Source organism: Phalacrocorax aristotelis, chromosome 2 (assembly GCF_949628215.1).
Source record: "Phalacrocorax aristotelis chromosome 2, bGulAri2.1, whole genome shotgun sequence".
Classification (NCBI taxonomy): Eukaryota; Metazoa; Chordata; class Aves; order Suliformes; family Phalacrocoracidae; genus Phalacrocorax; species Phalacrocorax aristotelis.
This window is the reverse complement of record NC_134277.1, coordinates 114,419,274-114,442,121: the sequence shown is the minus strand read 5'-3', so window position 1 is coordinate 114,442,121 and position 22,848 is coordinate 114,419,274. Positions and strand designations below refer to the sequence as shown.

The 22,848-nt window shown below is 40.2% G+C and overlaps 1 protein-coding gene across 2 annotated transcripts in view; it reads right to left on the bottom strand.

The window, feature by feature from the left end:
• Positions 1–237: 237 nt before the first annotated feature.
• The window catches only part of MYOM1 (myomesin 1), a 78,902-nt gene continuing 56,291 nt past the window's right edge, over positions 238–22,848 (bottom strand). For both annotated transcript variants that reach the window (XM_075084763.1, XM_075084766.1), the window contains 15 exons: positions 21,099–21,235; positions 20,084–20,228; positions 19,401–19,460; positions 19,078–19,145; positions 18,388–18,501; positions 17,676–17,763; positions 16,896–16,934; positions 16,697–16,802; positions 14,799–14,962; positions 13,334–13,370; positions 12,997–13,019; positions 11,306–11,361; positions 4,739–4,954; positions 1,763–1,886; positions 238–532 (listed from right to left, as the gene is read on the bottom strand). In XM_075084763.1, the coding sequence (XP_074940864.1) occupies positions 321–532; positions 1,763–1,886; positions 4,739–4,954; positions 11,306–11,361; positions 12,997–13,019; positions 13,334–13,370; positions 14,799–14,962; positions 16,697–16,802; positions 16,896–16,934; positions 17,676–17,763; positions 18,388–18,501; positions 19,078–19,145; positions 19,401–19,460; positions 20,084–20,228; positions 21,099–21,235 (1,589 nt within the window). In that variant the 3' untranslated portion in view covers positions 238–320. The remainder of the gene's footprint in view (positions 533–1,762; positions 1,887–4,738; positions 4,955–11,305; positions 11,362–12,996; positions 13,020–13,333; positions 13,371–14,798; positions 14,963–16,696; positions 16,803–16,895; positions 16,935–17,675; positions 17,764–18,387; positions 18,502–19,077; positions 19,146–19,400; positions 19,461–20,083; positions 20,229–21,098; positions 21,236–22,848) is intronic.

Sequence of the window (22,848 nt, the reverse complement as noted above, 5' to 3'; positions counted from 1 at the left end):
GTCAGTGCTGGGCAGGATTTGCTCTAGTAACCTCTGTTTATCATGGACATTTTTCAGTAACTAAAATCACCTTGTCAGTACATGGATCATTGTTAAGATGCTTAGAAATCACTGCAGTGCAACCGATCTGGTACTGAGACATAAGTGCCCATCTACTATGCATTTAAAGTTATGAAGTAATACAAATGTTAACAAAAAACACTAATAAACTTTTCTGTTAAAATATCATGGCTAGTCTACCACCCATGAAAACTCAGCTTGAACTTATTATCCAGGTCAAAAGAAGATCACATTCTTCATTCAAGGACAGCAGGATTTACTCAAGGCTTTTTTTCCAGTGGTTTCTTTCCCTGCCTATCGAAGCTTTCTGTGGGCTGAGGAACCATTTCTGCTACTGCTGTCTTTCCACCAGTCATCTTTGCTGCTTTCTGGTTGCTTTTTGTATCCTTTTCTGTTTCCGCAGTGGGGATTTCATTTGGATCAGGTTTCTCTTCTGTAGCAATAATTTCTTCTACGTGTGGCTTAATAAAATCTAATTTAGGAGAAGTGATAAAATTTCCTTTATATTCACTATGCTCAGCAACACAGAGGTATGTAGAGTAAGGTTTTGCTTTCACGTGGTTACGATCCTACCATGTTCTTTTCTTCTTCCCATACCCATATAAAAAGATTCAGTATCACAAATAACATTACTACTTTTTACAGAGCCAAAAGCAAGCCCAAGACTTTACGGTCTCTAATTAAAAAGATTAAGTGGTAGAACCTGCAAAACATTTACAGATGTAAATAGTTGTTTCTCATATAAGTGATCTCATTTACAGGACTGCTCAGAAGTGTCTAGGTTACCCATACCAGTAAGGCAAGAGAGGAAAGAAATGCAGTTAAATATTTGCTCTTTTAGGAGTGGAAAGGGGAGGGGGATAAGAGTATAAAATGTTCTGTCAGCAATGATCTAACATGTATACACCCTGTATACAAAGAAAAAATATTTAGGCAAAAATATATAAAACAGATGTTCTGATAATGTTGGAATGTAAGCCTTATTTGGAGCTAAAATGCTCTACATGAGGGAGTTGTAATTGTGAAGAATAAATCAATGTCCAAGTAGCAATTGTATAGTAAGAGCCTAAAAGACAGAAAAAGTCTGTAACATACAAGAATGCTGAATCACCACAGAGCTTTTAATTTTCTACCCTTTCTCTGAACTGGACAAAAAATGGTCACTTATAATTCCAACTTTACTATTCAATATGGACATAAAATTAAGTGAGAATAATTGATTAACCTCAAGTAGTGGCTATAGGATCAGGGTTTTCTAAAACACTTTGGCATTTGGGGTCCCTTAATTAGCAAGGCCTTTTTTCTTTTTTTTTTTTGTTAAATGTCAAACGTCTAGCTGCTGAAATGAGTCTCACTTTGGAAAATAACACCATCTGTGTATATATACATGCTTAGGAGGTCTTTGCTTCAGAAATTTTAAAGTATTAATTATAGCTTAAAAAAACTTTCATCAGCCAGGTGAGCCAAGGTGAGAACTCGCAGCCCAGTGGAAAAGCAAGTTAAAAGTGTTGATTTAAATATCTTTCACTGAGGTTTAACCTGGCAATTCATACTTTGCATTTGTTGTTAATTAAGAGCATACACACTGTAAACTTGATTGTTTGGGACCTGAGAAATATTGATTGGCACAGGCTATTAACTACATAATGTTTAACAATTTTTTCATTGGAGTAGAAGACCATAAAGGTGAAAGTGCTCTTACCTTTCTTCTCCCCTTCCTTCCGTTTGATTGCTGTCATTGTTTTTTTCTTTTTAGAGGCACTTATATTATTTTGATTGTGTCCTTGGACTGTGTCAGTCTGTCCTGACACAGAAATCACAATCACCTGAAGCAAAGCAAGAACAAAAAGTGCACAAGCGAGAAATGTAGATGCATCACAAATTCTGTTTGAAACTACCATAGCCGAGTCCCTGGCAGCAATATGTTTAGAAGCAGCTATTACTCTAACTTTCAGGGACACATACATCTTCTGACACAGACAAGTGGAATCCAGCCTGTTAGCTGTGGGGTGGCCCGCTTATATTCCCTCACAGGAAGACAGATTTTTGAAGATATAGTAGTAGAAATAAACTGCTGCCAAAATGCAATCATTATTAAAACTGTGCTAATGCTAAGTAATAAACATCAGTTATCAGGTATTGCGAAGAGCTAGTCATATTCTTGTTTGCACTCTGGAGGGTGAGAGAGACATGTGACACTGTTGCTTTTAAGGTGTGTGTCCTGGGACCAAGGAGGAGTGACCTGCTTATCATCCTTGAACGGGCTTCATGTCATACTGAGTGAAATTATCAAATAATTTTACATTAGTTCTTTGAATTCAGAAAGCTTGCTGTATCTCAAATTATAGATATTCTCATGTGTTGAATTTTAAAAATTAAGCTGTTTCACTTTGTCTGATATGCATCTGTTGTGACTAGTCTGAACTTTTTTTATAACAGATATTGAGTCATTAATGTACATAATTACACACAAACCTTAAATTGCAATAAAGTTATCAAGTTTGGTACTTGAGTTTTAACTGTTTTAGGAGATAAGGCTATGTGAACACATACGCTGTTTATGTGAAATGCTGCGAGCTCATTAGTTTTACATAATTTCATGTTAAAACTCCCTATGATATGAAATCTCTTCTGGAAGAAAAAAGACTTATACCAGACAAACTTAACATGTTTCTTGAAACCAGTGGAACTATTCATGCATAAAGATAAGTACATGCTAATGTGTTTTGGTAGTTCATAAATTTGACCTAAATCTGGAGTTTTTTTAAAATTATTAAGATCATAATCATTAGCCCTTTATAGAAACTGATTAAAAAACTTATTAAAATTTGAAAAAAATCACCATTTTCACCACTGATAACTGTGTTGAATCTTTGTTATCTGAGCCATTAAGAATTCCCTCATGCTTCCACTTCGCCTTTAACGTTAGCTGACAGTAAACCTCAGATGGCAAGGATTTAAGTGAGCATTAACTGTACAGCCCTCACTAGTGGCATCCTCACAGAAATGCCAGTACTGCAGCAGTATGAGCGCCTGGGAAACAGCACTATTTCTGCAGTCACAGTAGCTAAAAACAACAAGAGAAAGTATGTGAAAGGTGCACACATCATGCTTATACCGAAAATATGTATGTTAGTTCTTTAGATTTTGATGGGAAGAATTGTGCTGTTGTGAGACTAGTTATTAATTAAGAATTATTAATATGGCACATTGCTCTCCTAATTAGCACTTGGGCCGATAACTGCTTCCGATCCTATATATGTGTATATATATGATATATATTGTGTCATATGTATACATCAAATATATGTCCAGCAGGATGGACATATAGGTACATTCTGTTGCTCTTCCTCAGCTAGTAATAATCAGTGGCAGTGCTGTACAATATCTGACATGGAGTTTTTAACCTATGTTAGTGCGTTCAAAGATATGTACAAATGTTTTCTGTCTGAAACATTTTTATCTGAAAAAAACCCATATTTTTTTTCTGTGTTCCACTGAAGATTCTTTTTGTAGCCTTAAAAGGTCTTGAGTAAATTGTTATTTCTGATCTCCAGTGTTAAGTTTGGATGAAATTAACTGAGGTCTCAGTCTAACAAAATACTTACCTAACACCCTTAAATCAAAATTCATGAGCAGGTCCCTTGAATCACATGAGACCACTCCTGTGCCTGAATTTGCAAAAATACCTTGTTGAGTTGAGATGGGAAGTAGTGAAGGTCTGGACAGAACGGTGTGAAGATGTGCCATTGTGGGTTTTGTCGTGAACAGTAAAGTGAAGATTAACAGAGATCTAAAGGAAAGCTAGAGGTCATTACAGCGGTGAAAGCATTAAGACACTAAGATACTGTGCACTAAGAGCCGTGACTAGTAAAACAAGAGACAGTGAAACAAGCTTGTGATGGAAGGAAAGAAGTGAATTCAGTTTATTTGTGAACATAGAGGAGAGTTCATACATTTTTGCAGACACACACACACATGAGTATTCTGGCCTCCTAAGCCTGATTATCATTTATGTTACAGTACATTTACCCCAATTGGGCATATTAAACAATATTTATGGATGTAAATGACACCCATATTAAGGCCTCTCTAAATTAACACAGCAATACAAAGGGGCCTTAATGTAGACAAAAAAAACACAGCACTAATTTCTCCATGATTTAATGCTCTAACACATTCCATCTATATTACTTTACCAAAGTTGGAACAAGTCTAAACTGTTGCTCAGAAGTGCCTTGATCATTTTTTATCTTTCCATCTACCTCATCAGTTGCCTCCACTGAAACGATTCTTCACCCTTTCCATTTTTGTTGTATGGTCAAATGTTCCAGGAAGAGGGTCAAATGGCTGACCGGTCTTTACAGCATGCATTTGGCCTGGCTGAAGATGCTATAACTAGGTTCTGTGAAGTCAGTAGTAAGAAAATATTTAGGAAAGGCCCTGTCTTCCCTGGCACAACTAAATGTATTAGAAGCAAAAGTGAAGTGAATGGAAGAATCCAAGGCTGCCTGCTAAAGCGGAAAGCCATTTACACACACATATTATGTCAGCCTATCATCCAAAATCTCCCCCATACTTCTGTTTCCTAGTCTTAAATTCATGCTTTCTTTTTCTTATCTTCTTCCTTTTTCTCTTGCTCAGACTGTCTCTCTTCCTCAGGTATGAACACACTTACAGTGACATCGCTGGTCTCTGTGCCGTACTTGTTCTTCACCACAATGCTGTATTTCCCAGAGTCGAGCGTGGACACAGCAGAAATGGTAAAGCTGACGTTTTTTCCAGATTCAAATTTCAGGATGCAATTAGCATCTGATACAAATGACTTTTCGTTCTTCAGCCATGAGACCTCTGGGGTAGGATCTCCCCAGACGGTGCAAGAAAGATTAAGTGCCTATAGAAAAAGTACAAAAGGATTATAAATAAGAGTCAGTAAATATTTGCTGTGGGTTTTTTTTGATGCCTGACTCTCCAAATGTTCCACTCCCCATTTAGCTTCCTGCTTTTAGAAAATGGATGCATATCAGCATCAGTGATCAATAATTTTTCTCTGTCTTCTGTATCGTAAAGGAAAAGAAGGAACCCAGTTAATTCAAAAACTCCATTAGAACCTTTCAATATTTTATGGACCTTCTTCTCTACTCTCATAATCATTAGTAGGGCTTTCTCCAAGCATATTGTTTAATATAAAATTAGATATTATCTGCGTTTGTGTGTTACACCTGAAATGTGAATTTGAGGAATTGTCAGATTGATTTGTTCATGTTAAGCTCACTATGTGTCTGCCACAGAAGTAAACAAAGTATGCCTGCCTTTTTAAATATCTAAGAACAAAGTGTCCCTGGAATATTTTGTTTGATTTAGGATCTTTTTAAACTATGCCCTGACAGCTGTTCCAACCGACTTGAATTCTTTTACGCACTCCTATAAAACTATTTTTAACTGAAGTCAATACAGGCTTTACCCTTTCTTTGGTGTTCATCTAAGTATTTCCCTTTGATGTTAGTAATGTGTCTAAGGGCTGAATTTGGTCCCATCAGACTGAAGGAAGTATCTTCATTGTCAGAGAGTCAGTTGTTGAGAGATTGCTGGCAGTTGGATACTTTCTGTAGGCTGCTGAGTCTATTGTGCACACTATGTTGAGGCCTCCTTTTTTGTTGTCAGCTGAAAAATTCCTATTTGGGAGATACTGACATGTATAAACCATCCCCTCCTCCAGTCACAGTGCCATGGGAATCTTCTCAAAAGAATTTGCAAAAATTAATAAAATTAATTCAAATACATCGGTAGTAAAAGAAAGACTGGGGAAACTGTGGGTCCACTGCTGAATGAGGTGGGTGCCCTGTTGATGCAGGATGCACAGAAGGCAGAGTTACTAAATGACTTCTTTGCTTCGGTCTTTACTGCAGGCCTTCAGGCATTAGAGCGCCAAAGGTGAGAGAGAAAATCTGGAGAAAGGAAGGCTTTGGTTGAGGAGGATTGGGTTAGAGATATATTTAGGCAAACTGGATCCTCACAAATCCATGGGCCCCAATGGGATGCACCCATGAGGGCTGAGGGAGCTGGCGGATGCTGTTGCTAAGCCTGTCTCTATCATCTTTGAAAGGTCATGGAGGACAGGAGAGGTGCCCAAGGACTGGAGGGTAGCCAATGTCACTCCAGTCTTCAAAAAGGGCAAGAAGGAGGACCCAGGGAACTATAGGCCAGTCAGCCTCACCTCCATCCCTGGAAAGGTGATGGAGAGGTTCATCCTGGAGGTCATCTACAGGTACGTAGAGGACAAGAAGGTTATCAGAAGCAGTCAACATGGATTCACCAAGTGCAGATCATGCTTGACCAACCTGATAGCCTTCTATGATGGCATGACTGGCTGGGTAGATGAAGGGAGAGCAGTGGATGTTGCTTACCTCAACTTCAGCAATGCTTCTGACACTGTCTCCCATAACATCCTCGTAGGTAAGCTTAGGAAGTGTGGGTTAGATGAGTGGACAGTGAGGTGGACTGAGAACTGGCTGAACAGCAGAGCGCAGAGGGTCGTGATCAACAGCACAGAGTCTGGTTGGAGGCCTGTAACTAGTGGTGTTCCCCAGGGGTCTGTGCAGAGTCTGGTCCTGTTCAACATATTCATCAATTACTTGGACAGAGGGACAGAGTGTACCCTCAGCAAGTTTGCTGATGATACAAAACTGGGAGGCATGGCTGATACACCAGAAGGCTGCGCTGCCATTCAGCAAGACCTGGACAGGCTGGAGAGCTGGGCCGAGGAGAACCTCATGAAATTCAGCAAAAGCAAGTGCAAGGTCCTGCACCTGGGGAGGAACAACCCCACACACCAGTACAGGTTGGAGGTTGACCTGCTGGAAAGCAACTCCGCTGAGAAGGACCTGGGAGTGCTGGTGGACAACAAGTTGACCCTGAGCCAGCAACGTGCCCTTGTGGCCAAGAAGGCCAATGGTATCCTGGGGCGCATGAAAAGGAGTGTGGCCAGCACGTCAAGGGGGATTATCCTCCCCCTCTACTCCACCCTAGTGAGGCCACATCTGGAGTACTGTGTCAAGTTCTGGCCTCCAGTTCAAGAAAGACAGGGAACTACTGGAGAGAGTTCAGCGGAGAGTCACAAAGATGATCAGGGGACTGGAGCATCTCCCTTATGAGGAAAGGCTGAGAGACCTGGGTTTGTTTAGCCTGGAGAGGAGAAGACTGAGGTGGGATCTTCTCAATGCTTATAAGTATTTGAAGGGTGGGTGGCAAGAGGCTGGGACCAGACTCTTTTCAGTGGTGCCCAGTGACAGCACAAGGGCAATTGGAATGAATTGGAGCACAGGAAGTTCCACCTGAATATGAGGAAAAACTTCTTTACTTTGAAGGTGGCAGAGCACTGGAACAGGCTGCCCAGAGAGGCTGTGGAGTCTCCTCTGGAAATATTCAAAATGCACTTGGATGCGTTCCTGTGCCCCCTGCTCTAGGTGTCCCTGCTCAAGCAGGGAGGTTGGATGAGATGATCTCCAGAGGTCTCTTTCACCCCTACCATTCTGTGATTCCCTTCACCTCTCTGCTTCTTATCTGGTGCAGTGATGGTGGAAGATGGGACAGAAGAGACACACCTAGAAGGCTGTTGAAATGAGCAGGTAGAAAAAAATTTATACCTCTATACAAATGAAAAATTTTTGTACCTCTGACAACAAAATAAAAATCATATAAATCCCACATCACCTAAGGATCAAAATGAAAACAAAAGGGAGAGGCAAGTCTGTCCTCCATCAACAATGCATAATTCTTGGTACACTGAAGGAAAGGCAGAGGTGGTTACGGCATGGTGGAAATAGCCCCTATCTCATTTCCTGCAGCACCTACAGCCGGTGACCGCGTGGGGTTGTTGACTGCCTTTACTTGTAGCCCACTGATGTGAATGTCAGTGTGGTTTTGATTGCCGTATCAATCCATCTTTTTTTAAAAACAAGGGGAAAACAAGAGGTTTTTACATTTCCCCCTCTTCCTTATCGCTTTCAAGACAAACATGCCCTCAGCCTCAAGCCTCGGCCAGGCATTACATATGGGTCCCGGTGCTCAGTATTTATTGTCTTCTCTAGCAAGCAGGAGGTCACCACTGAGTGGCCCCAGCTGCCACTCCAAGATGCTGATGAGCTGATGTCCATGTCCAGAAAGCTCTATTAGTGGCATCATTCAAACCATGGGTGTCTGAAGTGGTGTCAGTACTCCTTAATTCAAAGAGATTCAAGCTGCATTTTGCTTAACCTTGCATCACTAGCTCCTGTTCGACATCAGTGCTCCTCCTGATGTTCCCAACTCTTATTATTTATTTTCCAGCTACTAATGTGCAGAGATGTATCTTATCATTCACTAAGTAGATGGTGAGATCTTTGGTTTTCTGGAAGATAATTCCATAATTATGGAGCTTTAGCCAAGGAGAAGTGACTGCCCACTGTGACTGCAACTATCTTTTTCAGATTTTCTGTTCTTTGGACAAGAGATTGTCTTTGCTCGTTCACTGAACCCCCTGATTACAATGCTGTATTCAACCTGATATCCTTATCCAGGTTTTAAAAAAGTGTGTCCTGTATACCTGGGGGGAAGGGGCACCTTTCCCCTTCAAGATAATCCCCCTTTTCCAGTAGTTGTCTGGCTCTGATGATTGGGCAAGGGGGTGGGGAGAAGGACTGGAAGCCTGTCTAGATGTTGTGGCAAGTGAACAAAATCTATTTTGAAATCTGATCTATCTGAAAAGCACTGGGTTAGTAAACCCCATCTCTTTGAGCTGGAGCTCAGACTTTCAGAGCTCCACACAAAGTTCCCATAGCAAGTCTGCACCTGAGGGACTGAGGCATGTGCACTTGGAGCAACCAGCAGCTGCAAGTCCAGACCCTTCATGCTCCCCACTACCTTTTCTGCCTTTCACTGCAGATTGTCATGAGTAGGGTAGCACAGGTAGCAAAGGGAGATGTGTCATTGTATTTCAAGTATTGCCATTCCTCTTGCATATTAGCACAAACTCACATTCATGGGTGGTTTGGGCTAAGAGGCCAGTGAGTGAATTGAAGCAGCTCAATCAGGGGAACCTGCTCCCTTCTTCCAGCCTACCCATGAGGGCACCTACCCCTGGCAGAAGGGTAGAATGGGGAGTTGGTGGGCAGGAGGATGCAACATATTTTTTCTAGGTCTGAAAGTGCCTGTCTGTCAGAATCCTAAGCCTCTCCTTTTAACAATAAAACCCCCTTACTCACTTACAGGCCTTCATTAAAACAGCCACTTAGGTCAATTTGGTCGGCTGTACACAAAACTTATGCTAGTATTCTCTGTCAGGTCAAATTCCTCCCTAATATGAACTGACACGTAGCTTTTTCCAATTATATCACACTGCTGAAGAGCATTTCTGTCTATCAGTGGAAGCCTCTTAGGCCTTCTGGAGCGCTGTTTGATTAACACTGGGTAAACACTGGTTCATTTGTTCTCATACATATCCTTCAGCTCACATGTAAAAAGCTAATAAATAGCATCACAGTCACGGTGTTAAGTTTAAGATTAAGGCATGCATACACTTGAAAGTTCAATCTAGGGGTACCAATCTGTTCATATAACTCTATAGTTATGGATGCACTTGTAGTCAAAATCAAAGCTTGCAATTGCCAGTCCTCATTTACTCTTTTTCAAAATCCTTTATGATTGTGCAATTTGCATGAATTACACAACAGAGAACTGCATTCCCCGCTCTCCAGCATATATGCAAACAATAGAGGGATGAGCCAACACCACCCAAACAAACAGTGTTTTCCCCAATCACTCTCTGTCCCTCTCCGTTTCTCAAAACAATCATTTACTGAATCCAGAAACATAAGGTCAAGGATATTTGTCTTAAGTTCTGGGAGTTTTTCAGTCACTTACTCAACATCACAAATGTCCTTGCTGCAAAGGAGAATGTGTGTCTGGGTAGGATTTTGCAATTCATTTTTTACAAACTCCCGTTTTATAAACTCCACATATTTTGCTTTAGTGAGCTCATACTCAGCTTCATATCAACTCTCTTTTGGCAGAGTCTCATCTCTAAGCACAAGCGCTATTAGCTGAGAATCTGCAAATTTGTTCTGTTTCTTTGTGCCTTCTACCTTCAGTTACAATGTTCATATTAGTGCTTCTTGCTTCTGCAGCATTTCCCAAACTGCTAAATCCTTTAATGAAGTATTTAATCAAATGTTATCTCATTTTGTAATGCCAACATTCTTAATTTTCCCAGAAGTGCTGCAGTCCACTGTCTACTGGCTATGCTATATCTTGCATTGTTAAGTGATTCAGACCAAGATTTTAGATTCTTAACAGTTCTGCTCAGCTTATAATCAAATACTTTTAACCCAGCTGACCTACTGCCAGATAAAGCCAGAAATATCAGGAAGCTGCCTTACTGTATTTGTCATGTTACAGGTTTCCAGCAACATTCACGTGCCCTATTTCAATGTTCACCCACACTGTGAAGAGGAACCAGCTAGTGGCAGATCAGTGGGAAGTGGTCTCAGTACTATTATGCAGCAACTTGTAGAAGCAGTGTGCTGGGAAAAGGTTGCGAGATTGAGAACTGATTTTCTGAGTCATCTGTTCTGCACTCAAACATCAATGTAGCTGTGTTCCTCTGAGATTGCCTTACAATAATTTTTCAGCTAAACTCTGCTAATATAATCCAGTGTAACACCAGTGACTTCTTTTGACTTCCTTCCCATCTACCCTGATGAAATAGAGAAAACTATCTTCTTTTGTCTGGGGATTGATTCTCAATTCTAATTGAGTTAGAGGTTTACTAGTTTTACAGCATTTAAAAGCCAGCCTTGACAGGGGTGGTTATCTTGCCACATTACGAGGAAGTTAACTTTGTAAGACACAGAATGACTAGCTATCTTGTAAATAAGGAATAAAACTTCCCTGGTAGCCTGTTACAAAAGGATCTAACTGTGAAACCTGTGCATGAATTTTTAAAGAGCTGGTTATATAAGGAGTTTTAGTCTCAGCTCACATTGTCATCTCACTTTTATCTAATGCTTAGGAAAAGACACTGCCCTGAATACATAAACCCATCTGTGCAAGACTGTTGAATTATGTACAGAAGGCAGGGTATGAATAAATAATGTAGCAGATTTTAAAGATGGAATCTTTAAAAAAAAAAAAGGTGACTATTTTCCCATCATTGAAAGGCATTCAAGCTGTTGGGCTGTTGTCTAAAGCTTCAGTTAATTTACTGTACCTTGCCCTCCTGGATGGTGACAACATCGGGCAAACCTCCAAGTACCCGTGCACGATCTGTAAATAAATAGGCATAATTTTCTTCAGTGTCTCAAGATCAACTGTGTCCCAGATTCTGTTTCCCCTCCAGTTCTTTCATATCACCTTATTTATGCACAACTTGTCTCTGATATCTGTGCTAGCAGAGAACTATTTGGCATTCTTAGCACACCATTTGGACTTTAAAAACTGTTGAATTCACAGCAAAAGATGTGTTAATAGCTGGTGTCAGTCACTCACAGAGGGGAATTAAAGTACATGTGCTGTGTCCTGCAGATTTTGCCATCAATTCAGTGTTACTTCTGAGTGCACCAAAAAAAAAAAAAAAATCTGAATTTTTGAGATCTGGCACTCTAAATTTTTAGTGTCATAAACTAAAAAAGTTGTGTTTCCAAAAGGAAATGAGTGACAGCTAATAAAGTGGTGGAGATTAGGTTTTGATTGAAATACAGAGGCAGTCTCAGTGACAGCACTGAAATTCCACCACTTTGTACCTATCTGGGTGTAAATGAGATCAATATTTGGTCTAGTTTTAAGCTCAAAATCCCATAGGAATCTTAGATACACACAAATAAGCTGATCACATGCAGTCTTTGCTGCACTTATTCTGGAGTATGCATTTTGTTCGTTATGAGTCTTAGTGGAGCCTGGCAGAGGAAGGAAATGACTAGACAGCATGTTCCCCTCTAATGTATTCTGTAAAAGATGTGCTCTGGAGCACAGAGATAACAACCTTCCGAGACTAGGAACAGGACTGTGTTATATCAGTTAACGTGGCAGCCCCTTCTGAGTGGGCCAGGGTTAGAAATGAAATGGCCAGGGCAGGCTGTTACTGATCCTTTCGTGCTGCCTCAGCTGGGACTCGTCAGGATCACTGTACCTTTCCAAAGCCCGCTCTATTTGGAGTGTATGCCCAGGAGGAGTCAGCTGAGATCTCTCTACACATTTTTCACCAAAAACATTTCAAATACCAGTCTGCCCACACTTTTATACAGGTCTAAAAGTCATCTGCAGAGGGAGAACTTTTTGATGTGTTACATTTTTTCCACGCATTTTGCTGTAAATAGGGAGAATATTGAGCTTAATAATTCAAGTTGAATTCTAACGACTTATTCCTCAAGTAATTACTGCATACTTTTGTTTTAGTTGATATGTTGGAATTGACACACAGGCAAAAGTATCAGGAGATTCAGGGATCAGTCTTTAAGCAATGCAAAAGCTACTGTTGCTTTCCTACCCATCTCTATGCAATGCGGAGCCATTTGACATTTCAGATAGTTCAAAACTAGCCAAGTGATTTCCTCTGTCTTTGAAAACAAAGTGACTTTTGTGCAGAGAAAATGCATGAGAGATGTCAGCAATAAAGATAGTTTTTATAGAAGGCTAACTCTTAAAAAGAACAGGAGCTTAGACTGGGAAAATCAACATAACCCATAACTATAGTGGTATTAGCTGCAATGTTCACCAATGTGAGATCACTAAAAGGTCACTTCCTTGCTTCCCCTTGGTGTAAGGACAAGTTCGTCTTGGGATGAGCACATGCACATACACATGTATACATGCCCTCTCTCTCCCAACACACAACCTTCCCGGAAAGGAAGAAAACCTTTGTAAACAGTTTTTTGCAACTATTGTCAAAGGAGGCCCACTTACTTTTCTCTGCAATCGCAGCTTGCCTGGAGTTGAAAGAAACAAAAAGAAAGTCCAATTTCAGTTAAGGTTTACTTAGAATGATTGAAAAATAATTTATCTTTTAACTGCCTTTAAACCATTAAGGAAAATCTCTCTCATCATTTGGCAATACTGCCTATTCTTCGTTACCTAACTGTTACATAAAAATTGCACTGAAGAATTCACATGCAAAACTCCTACAGAATTCTGTAGGACTAGGATTTTTTTCACAGGATATATTTAGCTCCAGCACAAAACAAACAAATACTCTTATTATTTTATGGCTGCCATTACTGTATTTAGATGAAATAATACTTACTTTAATCTCTGGAACTCAGCAAAGGCTTCATCAAATGCTTTGTAAAGATAAAAGTTAATTTTAAAGATAGGTTCAGAGATAAATTATCAGATGTTTAAATTTAGAATTTAGAACTAAATTAAAAATGTAGACACCATTAAAGAAATATTAATGTATGGATGCATGCATATAGTATAAGCCCTAAATGCTGAACGGTTTAACTAATAAAGGCCATCTTGTATATGGCAACTGTTATATATACATATGAATGCATAAACACACTTTTTTTTCTTCTAAAAGCCAGGCTTTAAGACAAAGAGATAGTGGGAGAGCAATAGGCTGAAATTATCTCACAAAACGGAGGAAGAAACCCACAACACACAATCTAAATGATAGTTTATGGCAGTGGTTTCCCAAACTTTTTTGATTGTGCACCCCTATAGGTAAAATTTTTTGAGCATGCACCCCCAGTATACGTATATTTATTTCTTTGTAAATTATATATATGTACTCTGAAGTTCTCATATTTTCTTCCCGCACCCCAGCAGATCATCTTGCACACACCCCACTTTGGAGACCACTGGCTTATGGAATACAAGAGATCTGTTTTTCCCAAGTGCTTTTCATATCTGCTCCGAAGCATCACACTGATGGCCATGAAAAAAACAGACAGCAAACTGCTGTCTCCATCATAAATTTAGGGTAAGCTACCATCATGTGGGAGGTCAGCCTCTCTGCTTTGAAAGGGAATAAGAAATCTCTTTTCTCAGAAAGTGGGGGTAGAGTACAGAAGGAGCAACATGGAGATGATTATAAGGTTATTGCCCTTACACAGAGCTTGCAGACCCAAAGTAAGCTTTAGGGATGGGAACGGCAGGGGATGGAAACTCGGCAATTCAGAAGGAGTTAATCTGTGCCCCAGGATCTGAGAGGTCTCTCAGAGTAAAAGCTTCCAACAGTCAATCCAAATAATTTTAACTGTTCCCCTAACATTCCTTCATCATGTTGATGACAGCGACCAGTCTTGACATCTCTGAAGAATAAGGAGCCCTATTATATCCATCAAAGAAATGCAGTAGGAAAGTAACAGAACAAACTTGTCCCTCACTTCCTCCTCCAAATATTACTTGGAAGGGAGAGATACAGAAGGCATTCAGTGCTACAGTTTGTATTTAAAACAATCGATGCCAGCAACACAAGGGGTTTTGTAAGATAGCTCAGGAACTGGGCTGGCGTCTCAGTAGGCAAGCTGTAAGTGGGTATTTGGAATAGGAAAAAGCTGTTCATAATTTATGACCCAAAAGCACAAGTTGGGGAAAAAAAAAATTGCACTGTGTGCACAAACACTGCCAGGCTGCTGGGTACAAACACAGACCCTACAATCCAAAGGGTAACAGGGCTGTTGCAAGATGCTGCCGTAGATGCTCCTGCCCTACCACAGTGTAATGCCCACATACAGATGATGTTAGCAGAGGGAACGGCCTACCTTGTCCAGAAAGATCCACTGTCTTTTTGTGCCCTGTTTTACCATCAAAGAGTTCCATTGTGTATTTGCCTTTGTCCTGTGGAGTTGGCTCATTGATCTGCAACCAGATCTGCTCCCCAGTGACACCGGTCTTCACTCTATCTGTAAACCTAATCTGGGTATCACTGAAAAATACACAAAAATGTTACCCTTTCATTTTGCTGGAGTATAAACTGGATTTGCTCATGACGAGTCACTGAGTATGTCTGCAGTTACTAAATGATTTCCAAGGTGCTATGGTATGCCACCGTATTTTGAAACTTTTGAAGTCAAATTCTTACTAAAGCTGTGGGTAGAATTGATGTGACAGTCTTTCCCCGTTCAAGGTCTAGCTCTCCTCAAAACTTGCAGCAAGGTTATGCATCTTATGTCTATGACCTGAGCCACAGAAGAGTTATACAAATTTATACCCCAGATCCCTGAAGGGTAATCCATGCATCCTCACATTTTCATGTTGTCTTCTAGGCATAGGTTTATTTCTGCTTGGGCAAAACAAAACTGCATAGTGCTGTACCTACAACACCCCCCACTTCTGTAACAAACCGTGTTTGCCTAGTCGGAATGTTTCTGATGCTCTGCTATGCTTTGGTATTTACATTTAAACATACTTTGACATAAGTATATCTTCTTCCACAAAAAATATAAATTTCTCAGCTTCCTAGCTAAGCGGTTAATTGCCCTGGATAAAGCAAAATGTATTAGTCCAATAAGCTACTTGTTTTCTTTTTATCTTTAAAGTGATAACTTTAAATATACTAGAGATTCAAAGAACATTTTTACTAGATTAATTTGATGTGCTTCAAGATTAAATTAGTTTATAAAAATTAAGAGAGAGAGAAAAAATTAAGAGAGAAAGAAATCCAGAATACTTCATATTCATTTCCAGTTTTGAAATGCTTAGGATTCCTGGCAATACCAGGTCAAAATGGGTGCCAAGAAACAGGTAAACCTCAAACTGCTTTCATTTCTCTGACAGCATTGCTGGTTAGCATCAGTGTCAATAATTACAGCCAGACTGCTACAGCACATCCTGGGTATACTCTGCCTCATTTACATGAGTTTTATTCAGAGATCAGTAATTCAGATTCCTTCCTAAGCACTAACTACTACCACATCCATAGGACCTGAAGCAGCAAGAATAGTAATAATAGATTTGAAGTAATTTGAATATGTTACTACTATTAAATCAAATCTAAGTTGTTTACTTCTCTGGGTTTTCCAGTGCATGCTTTTTGTGCTGGCTGAGAATTCAAAGCTGTCTCATGGATTTGGATATGCAACTCCCATTAATTTTATGGGGAGTTGGGCATTCAAAGTCTTTTAAAAAAATCTCAGTTCTTCTCTTTGTCTTGGTTAGGTTCGTAGCTCTCACAGGAGGGGCTGTCTGTAATTTACTGCCCCAGGCACATGCCAAAACTTGCTTTGCCTCCTAAACATGGACCCATGTGTTAAGAGGATGTGTCTGCTTGTCCCAGTTCCTGTGAACTGTGGCTTCTAGACAAGCAGACCTGCAGGCTAGGTATCTCTTAACCCATGGTGCTGGCCTCTTTTAAACCTTCTCAGTCTCTCAGGTTATATTTGCATCACTCTTTAAACCTCATTCAAGGAAAGGTGCAGCTCCCATTCCTGACAGCATCCCATGGCGTGGAACTATCTTTTTCTCAAGGGAAACAACAGGAGGGCCCTGCACCACCAACACTTGACTCTCGTATTAGTTTCACATGGGTGTAATTCACTGAAACTAACTCATATGCGAGATGAGAAGAAACCTGGGCCTCATCTCTCTCGTATATCCAGGTTCTTTCTGCATCTATAAAAACAAAAGAGCACTGACTTTTGCAAAGCTTTTGCATACTTACTTGTGCACCCAGCCTACTCTCAGATCTTCCACATAATAATTGACATAAGAGTACAGTCTGATACCCTCAGCTGTGCTCTGGATTTTCAGGTCTGTGGCAGATAAAGCTGAAAGAAGAGCACATGGTTTTATGCAGCCATGCAGCCATTCATTGAGTGTCACAATGAGTCATTCATTTGAAAAGAGAGTTAAGTGCTTACCAATCCTTCTGCATACTTCATTCATCAGATCTGCAAAAGCTGTGGAAATAAAATCCAGAGACTAAGGCTCTGTGTCTGCAGCTCAAGCACAGTCAATAATAGGACAAGTACTGGCTCTGAAATACTCTCCCCAGTAGGTTTGAAAAAGAAAATTGGATCTATCTTATAAAGCATATTAGAAATCTAAGTAATACAGAAATATAGCCTGTTATTCCATGATTTCCAGACTTTATTTAACAGCAGCCTTAATGAATACTGCTGCAGCTGAACAAAACTATATTATCTTTTTTTTTTTTTCATATAGACGCTAACCCATCTATATACATTCTAATGGATAGGTTTTTCTCCACTTGCTTGGAAACATAAGAAGTATTTTAAAAATACAGTAATAACAATGAGTGGAAAGGCCCCTAAATAAATGAATGGCAAAACATAATAAAAATTTGATATATTTTTAAATTGCCTAGTTCTATAATTTCTTTCTATACCTGTAGTCTTACACTACTGATGGTCCCCTGAGGAAACCTGTTATCATTTTGCTTAGTGTTAGTTGTCGTATGCTCCCCAAATTATACCAAATCCAGGTGCAATAAGCTGTAGTCAAATATTATTTGAACTGAAAAATCTCAGTTTTTCTAATGAGGTGATCTTATACATAGGAGGAACAAAGCCAAAGGAAGGTGACGCATGCAGTTGCCTGTATTACCCCAAACCCACTTGCAGGTGAGCAGTCAGCCTGTTAGCTGGTGTGGCTGACAGCATGCAGAAAATGGCTCTGACCTGTGTCCTTAAGCTTCAGCTCACTGGAGTCCTTTCCTCTGTCATCCTTGAGTATGACTTCGTAAGTGCCAGCATCTTTCTTAGAAAACTGCAATATTGTAACAGTAAAACCAGTTTTCAGAACAGTTACTGTAGAAAAATCTAGATTTTACTCCTGAACCCAGCTGATGTCCTGCCCCTGATCCCAGGGAGCTGCCCAATGCTTGGGACTGGGGCTGACCCGGTGCCCCCCAGCTGCCCTGCTCCTGGCTGGAGTGGTTGGACAGGCCTTGGCTGGGGGGTTCTGGCCTGCAGCGGTGGGGGAGCCCCCAGCCATAGGGGCCCTTCCTCAGCCAAAGAACAGAGAGCAAAGAGATGAAGTGGTGAATGCAGGTACCAGACCAGTCTGGTGCCTCTAAGAGGGTGGTCCTCTGAAAGCCTGAGTGACAAGTGCCATTTGAAACGTAAATGTGGTCTTATTCTGTTGTTAGACTGACATGCAAAGGAAGTGACAAGCTTGTTATCTCTTCTGTCATCATTTCCTGAAAATCGGAATGAGCAGTTATATATAGATATTTTCTGTAGCTAAAGCACAGGCACCTTGTGAGGTTTTCCATTTTTAAAACCCACTTCCTTTTTTGATTGTTCTACTGAAATATCAGGTTAGATCATATAATTCATCTGAATTCATAGCACTAACTTCAGCTGAGGGCTAACAAGGACGGTCACTCACCTCTGATATCAGCAGAGTACACACACCATCTTTAAAGTCATGTTCTTCATCTACCATTATCTCCCTGTCATCTTTGTACCATACAATGTGTGTTTCCTTCTTAATATTCGCCACCTAAAATGGATGAAAACCGCACTGTAATTATTGTCTTCATTTGAACAGGAGAGCTTAGTGTCGCATGGGTTAGCCTGTTCAAGTCTCTCATAAAAGAACAGCAAGCTTTACAACTTGATTGCAGTGAGTTATTGCAGGCGTCCATTTTAAAATGAGGGACGCAAGAGAGAAAACAGCAGGGACGAAAAGAGAGAAAAAAGAACTGCCAACAGCTTCAAGGAGCCCAGGGAACCAGTGGATCCTGCCCAGGGGATTTCTACACTCATCAACCAGCCAAAAATGAGAAAGTCCCAGGATTTACAAAGACCTATCGTTCCTATTCAGGTGCCTTTTACTGGGTGGGTGGCTGACAGACCTGAAGGAAAAAGTTCAAGCTGTTTTCCAAGGTATTTTGTTACACACAATGAGCAATCACCTCAGCATGATTAGCCTTCAGAGGCTCAGTCACTATCCAATATGCAGTTGGCAGTACACAAGCAAAGGGCATGTCTTTAGTCCCTTCCCACCCTCGCCATCTAAGTAGTGGTAGGTCAAAGTGCTTTGAACATTGTACTCAATGTTTTCCTTGCACCTTACCTTACATTTCAACATCACATTACAGTCATCAGTAACTTCCCATCCCAGTTTATCCACAAAATGAGGACCTATTTAAAATTATAGATATATTTTTAAAGGTCACAGCAATTGTATTCACAATACAAAACCAAAGAGAAATGTATTTTTCTTGACAAGAATACTGCTATATTTTAATGCGGTTTTATTTTTCCTATTTCTACTTCAGAAGGTAAGCAACTATATAACAGATCAAAAAGCATCTATTTCAAATTAACATGTATAAATATAAAAAACTTTTAACGGACTAATGCATATGTGATTCTTATAAATATCCATATTATCACCTTGTTTCCTGTGCCACTCTTTTCTCTGGAAATCTGCTTCATCCTGCAGCTTCTTGAATACTAGGAATTAAAACCAGCAAGAAATGTAAGGTTAAACATCATGTGCCAATTCTATGGTACCGAATGTCACTGTAACAGGTGCAACTCTGTTCCTTGGAGGTCAGTGAGAATCCTGGCATAGGGTCAGGTTTTCACTGAACATTTCAAAGTGTCAGAAGCAGATTACAGCTAACCCAACTTTCCTAGCTGCTTCCAGTCATCAGGAGTTTAATGTGTTGTGTCTGATAAAGCATAATCCCCAATCATACAGCTGCTTTCCACTCTCAGTAGGAAGATGAACGAGCAGCAGCAGAGTCAGCAAGCCACTACGAGTTGTAAGAGGTGCAGCTACTTGTTCCTGCCTGAATGGGCTCCTTACATTTGAAATTTTCATTCCACCCATAGAAAAGCAAACCATGCCAGGCTGCAATATTTTACATTTCTATAACAATTCCCCTTCTTCCCAGCACTTTAAAAATTTCAGTTCACACACACGCCTTATACTATATGAGGCAGGCAAGCACTGTGACATGAAAAACCACTGGAATATCTATTGGTATTGAAAACAGTGGAAAGTGAAGATGACAACTGAGGTAACCTCGGTATAATTTTTCCAGCCTACCGTGCGGTATGAATTAGCTTACCATCACCAATGAGGACAAGGCTGGATTGATTGGTTGCTTTTCCATCCTGCAGTTGGAAAGTATAAGTCCCTTCATCCTTGTCCTCAAGTTTATCCATAATCATTTCCACAAGGCCAGTCTTCTGGTCCATCTTCATTTTATATTTCTTCAGGAATGGAAAGAAAAGCAACAATTAGTGGATATCAGAGTCAGAAAATATTTGCCAAATTTTATATGGTATCTTTAGGTGAAATTATGTTTTCATTATTCAAAGTTTCACTTATTCAGATTGCCTCTCTCTCTAGCTCCAGCTCTAAGCATGTAACCAAATAAGAAATCTGTTAAAGGTGAAGCCTCTTTACTAATGCTATACAAGCTGTGACATTCCTGTTCTATGGGAAGTATCATGTTCTTTTTCATTAGAAAGGTTTAGATTTGCATTTCTTCAAAATAACAATTTCTTTGAGATGATGATGTTTTAATAAGTTTTAGAATGCTCCATCTCTGCCTTCTAACCAATATCAGTGTTGCAACACAAACATGCCATGCCGTGTCTTTGGGAGTAACAAGCCCTGCTGCTGGAAACAACCACTTGAGATTTTTTCCCTTGGTGTAACAAATTCCTCCAAACAGCAAAGAGGGGTAAGAACTGAGCACAAGGGTATCCTAGAGCCATAGATGAAGGAGAGAGGATGAATCTGGGCTTTTGCAGTGACTCTTTGAAGACCACAATAGCTGCTTGCCTGGGACTACCTTATTGCAAGAAGTCCTATGGTCCCCACTAGTTAAAAGAACATGTGGTACTCACGAAGGTGGCAGGAGGTCATTTAACTCCACTCTATAAACTGCATCCTGTAGAATTCAGCTGGAGCTCAGGACCACAGACAAAATATTTCTAGTGGTGTTTTTAATGACTTATTTCTCACGAAAATACATTAGTATGGAACAGTAGTTGGAAGTATATTGGAGACAGAGACATTAATACTCATTGATACTCATAAAAATGCAAACACCTGTAAGCTATGAAAAGGCTTACCTCTCCATTGAAAATCTCCTTATCATTAAATACAAAGTTGGCCTTTGCATTGCCAGACAGTTTTTCAGCTTGCAACCAGAATCTCACTTCTCCTTTTTCCAAGATTTCCACTGCCAGCTCAGAGGCAAGTGGGACAGCTACAAAGAAGAAAGAAAAGAATGAAGTATATACTTTGCCTGTGCCCAAAAACTGTTTTCTTCTGTAATCAGGAAGCCATTTCTTCCTTTCATACTCGGATGCTGTATGCAAGGTAATGAGCTTATGATAGCTCTTCATATAGACAGAATTCCTCTCCACCCACATACAAGTAGGATGACAGACGAGATTTATTCTTCTATTCCTTCAATCACTAGGTCTGTATGGACTGGAAGTGTTCAGGATTTGAGTTATGTCAGTGCCCCTCCATTCTAATACAATGCAAAATCTATTCCAAAGGTAAACTGCAAGTATCTCTGCAGCATGATGTGAGTCTGTATGGCATAGGCCCATGTTTAACGAGTCACTCAACAGTGTTACTGTGAGAGTGAATTGACACAGTGGAAAAAACCACCAAAAAACTCCAAGCACGAAGCCAGATCAGAAAGTTGGCTGTTGAGCTGCAGGTTGGGAGATTTTTGTAAGCACTCTGATCCTTTGCTGGGTGGAACCTCCATCTCCCAGAATTCACTAAGTATCACAACACACCCTCACTCTCTCTAGTACATTTTGTTTACCTATGAATAATAGAAAGCCCCTGCATATAGACCAATTCCCTGTGTTAGCAGAAAAAAAGTAATGTAAAGAGTACCACAGGTAACTTTAGTCTAATATTTATTTATTTATTTATTTTCCCATGTTCTTTTAGCAAAAGTCTGTAGCTTGCTTTCACTTGAACTTTTTGTTAATATATCTTAATGAGCAACATTAAACATGAGCATTTAGACTCTGATATTGGGGGATATTGCTCATTTCATTGGCTTCCGTAATTTTTAGCTGAGCATCTTAGTGGATATTCAAATTTTCAACAAAATAATACTCTACGGAGTACATACGCTGTATGTGAACTCTACCCCAATCTCTGCTTTCACAGCATTGTAAAGTCTTAATTGCAAAGGTGTAACATGGAACAGCTGAGGACAGTGTACAAACACATTGCAAAATGCTCGATGAATTGGTCTGGTGATAGTGTAAAGATACGCCTCCTCCCAGACAAATCCCATGACAGGGGAGTTTTTCCCTTCCAACTGAAAATTCTATTCTATTCTATTCTATTCTATTCTATTCTATTCTATTCTATTCTATTCTATTCCGTTCCATTCAACTTTAGGTGCGCAAAAGGCCCAGCTACACCAGGAGAGGGCTGGGACCAAGGCAGTGTCTAATTTCTTTCACCTTTCTATTTGCACCATCCTAAATGACTGGGGTGCATTCTGGAGCAGAGCTTCCATCCCCCCCCAATACCAAAGAAAGTTAGGGGGTGAGGACCCCCGTGTCTTCCTTTCCCACACCTTTTCCCACCCCTTCCCTCCATCTATGCCCTCCGACATCCACATGTATGCTTTTGATGCCTGAGTGGCACAGGACCTGCTCTGGTGAAAATAAGACTTCTTGGAAGTGAGGCAACAGTCACAGGAAAAAAAAGAGAGTTATAAAAAAGACACAGGCTTAACTGGAAAGAGAAAAGCCTGGAGCCTGGGGGGACAGTGTTACTATGAGAGAGCAGGGCAAAGAACAACCCCATAGGAGTGTGCCCCAGCAGTGCACACAGTCT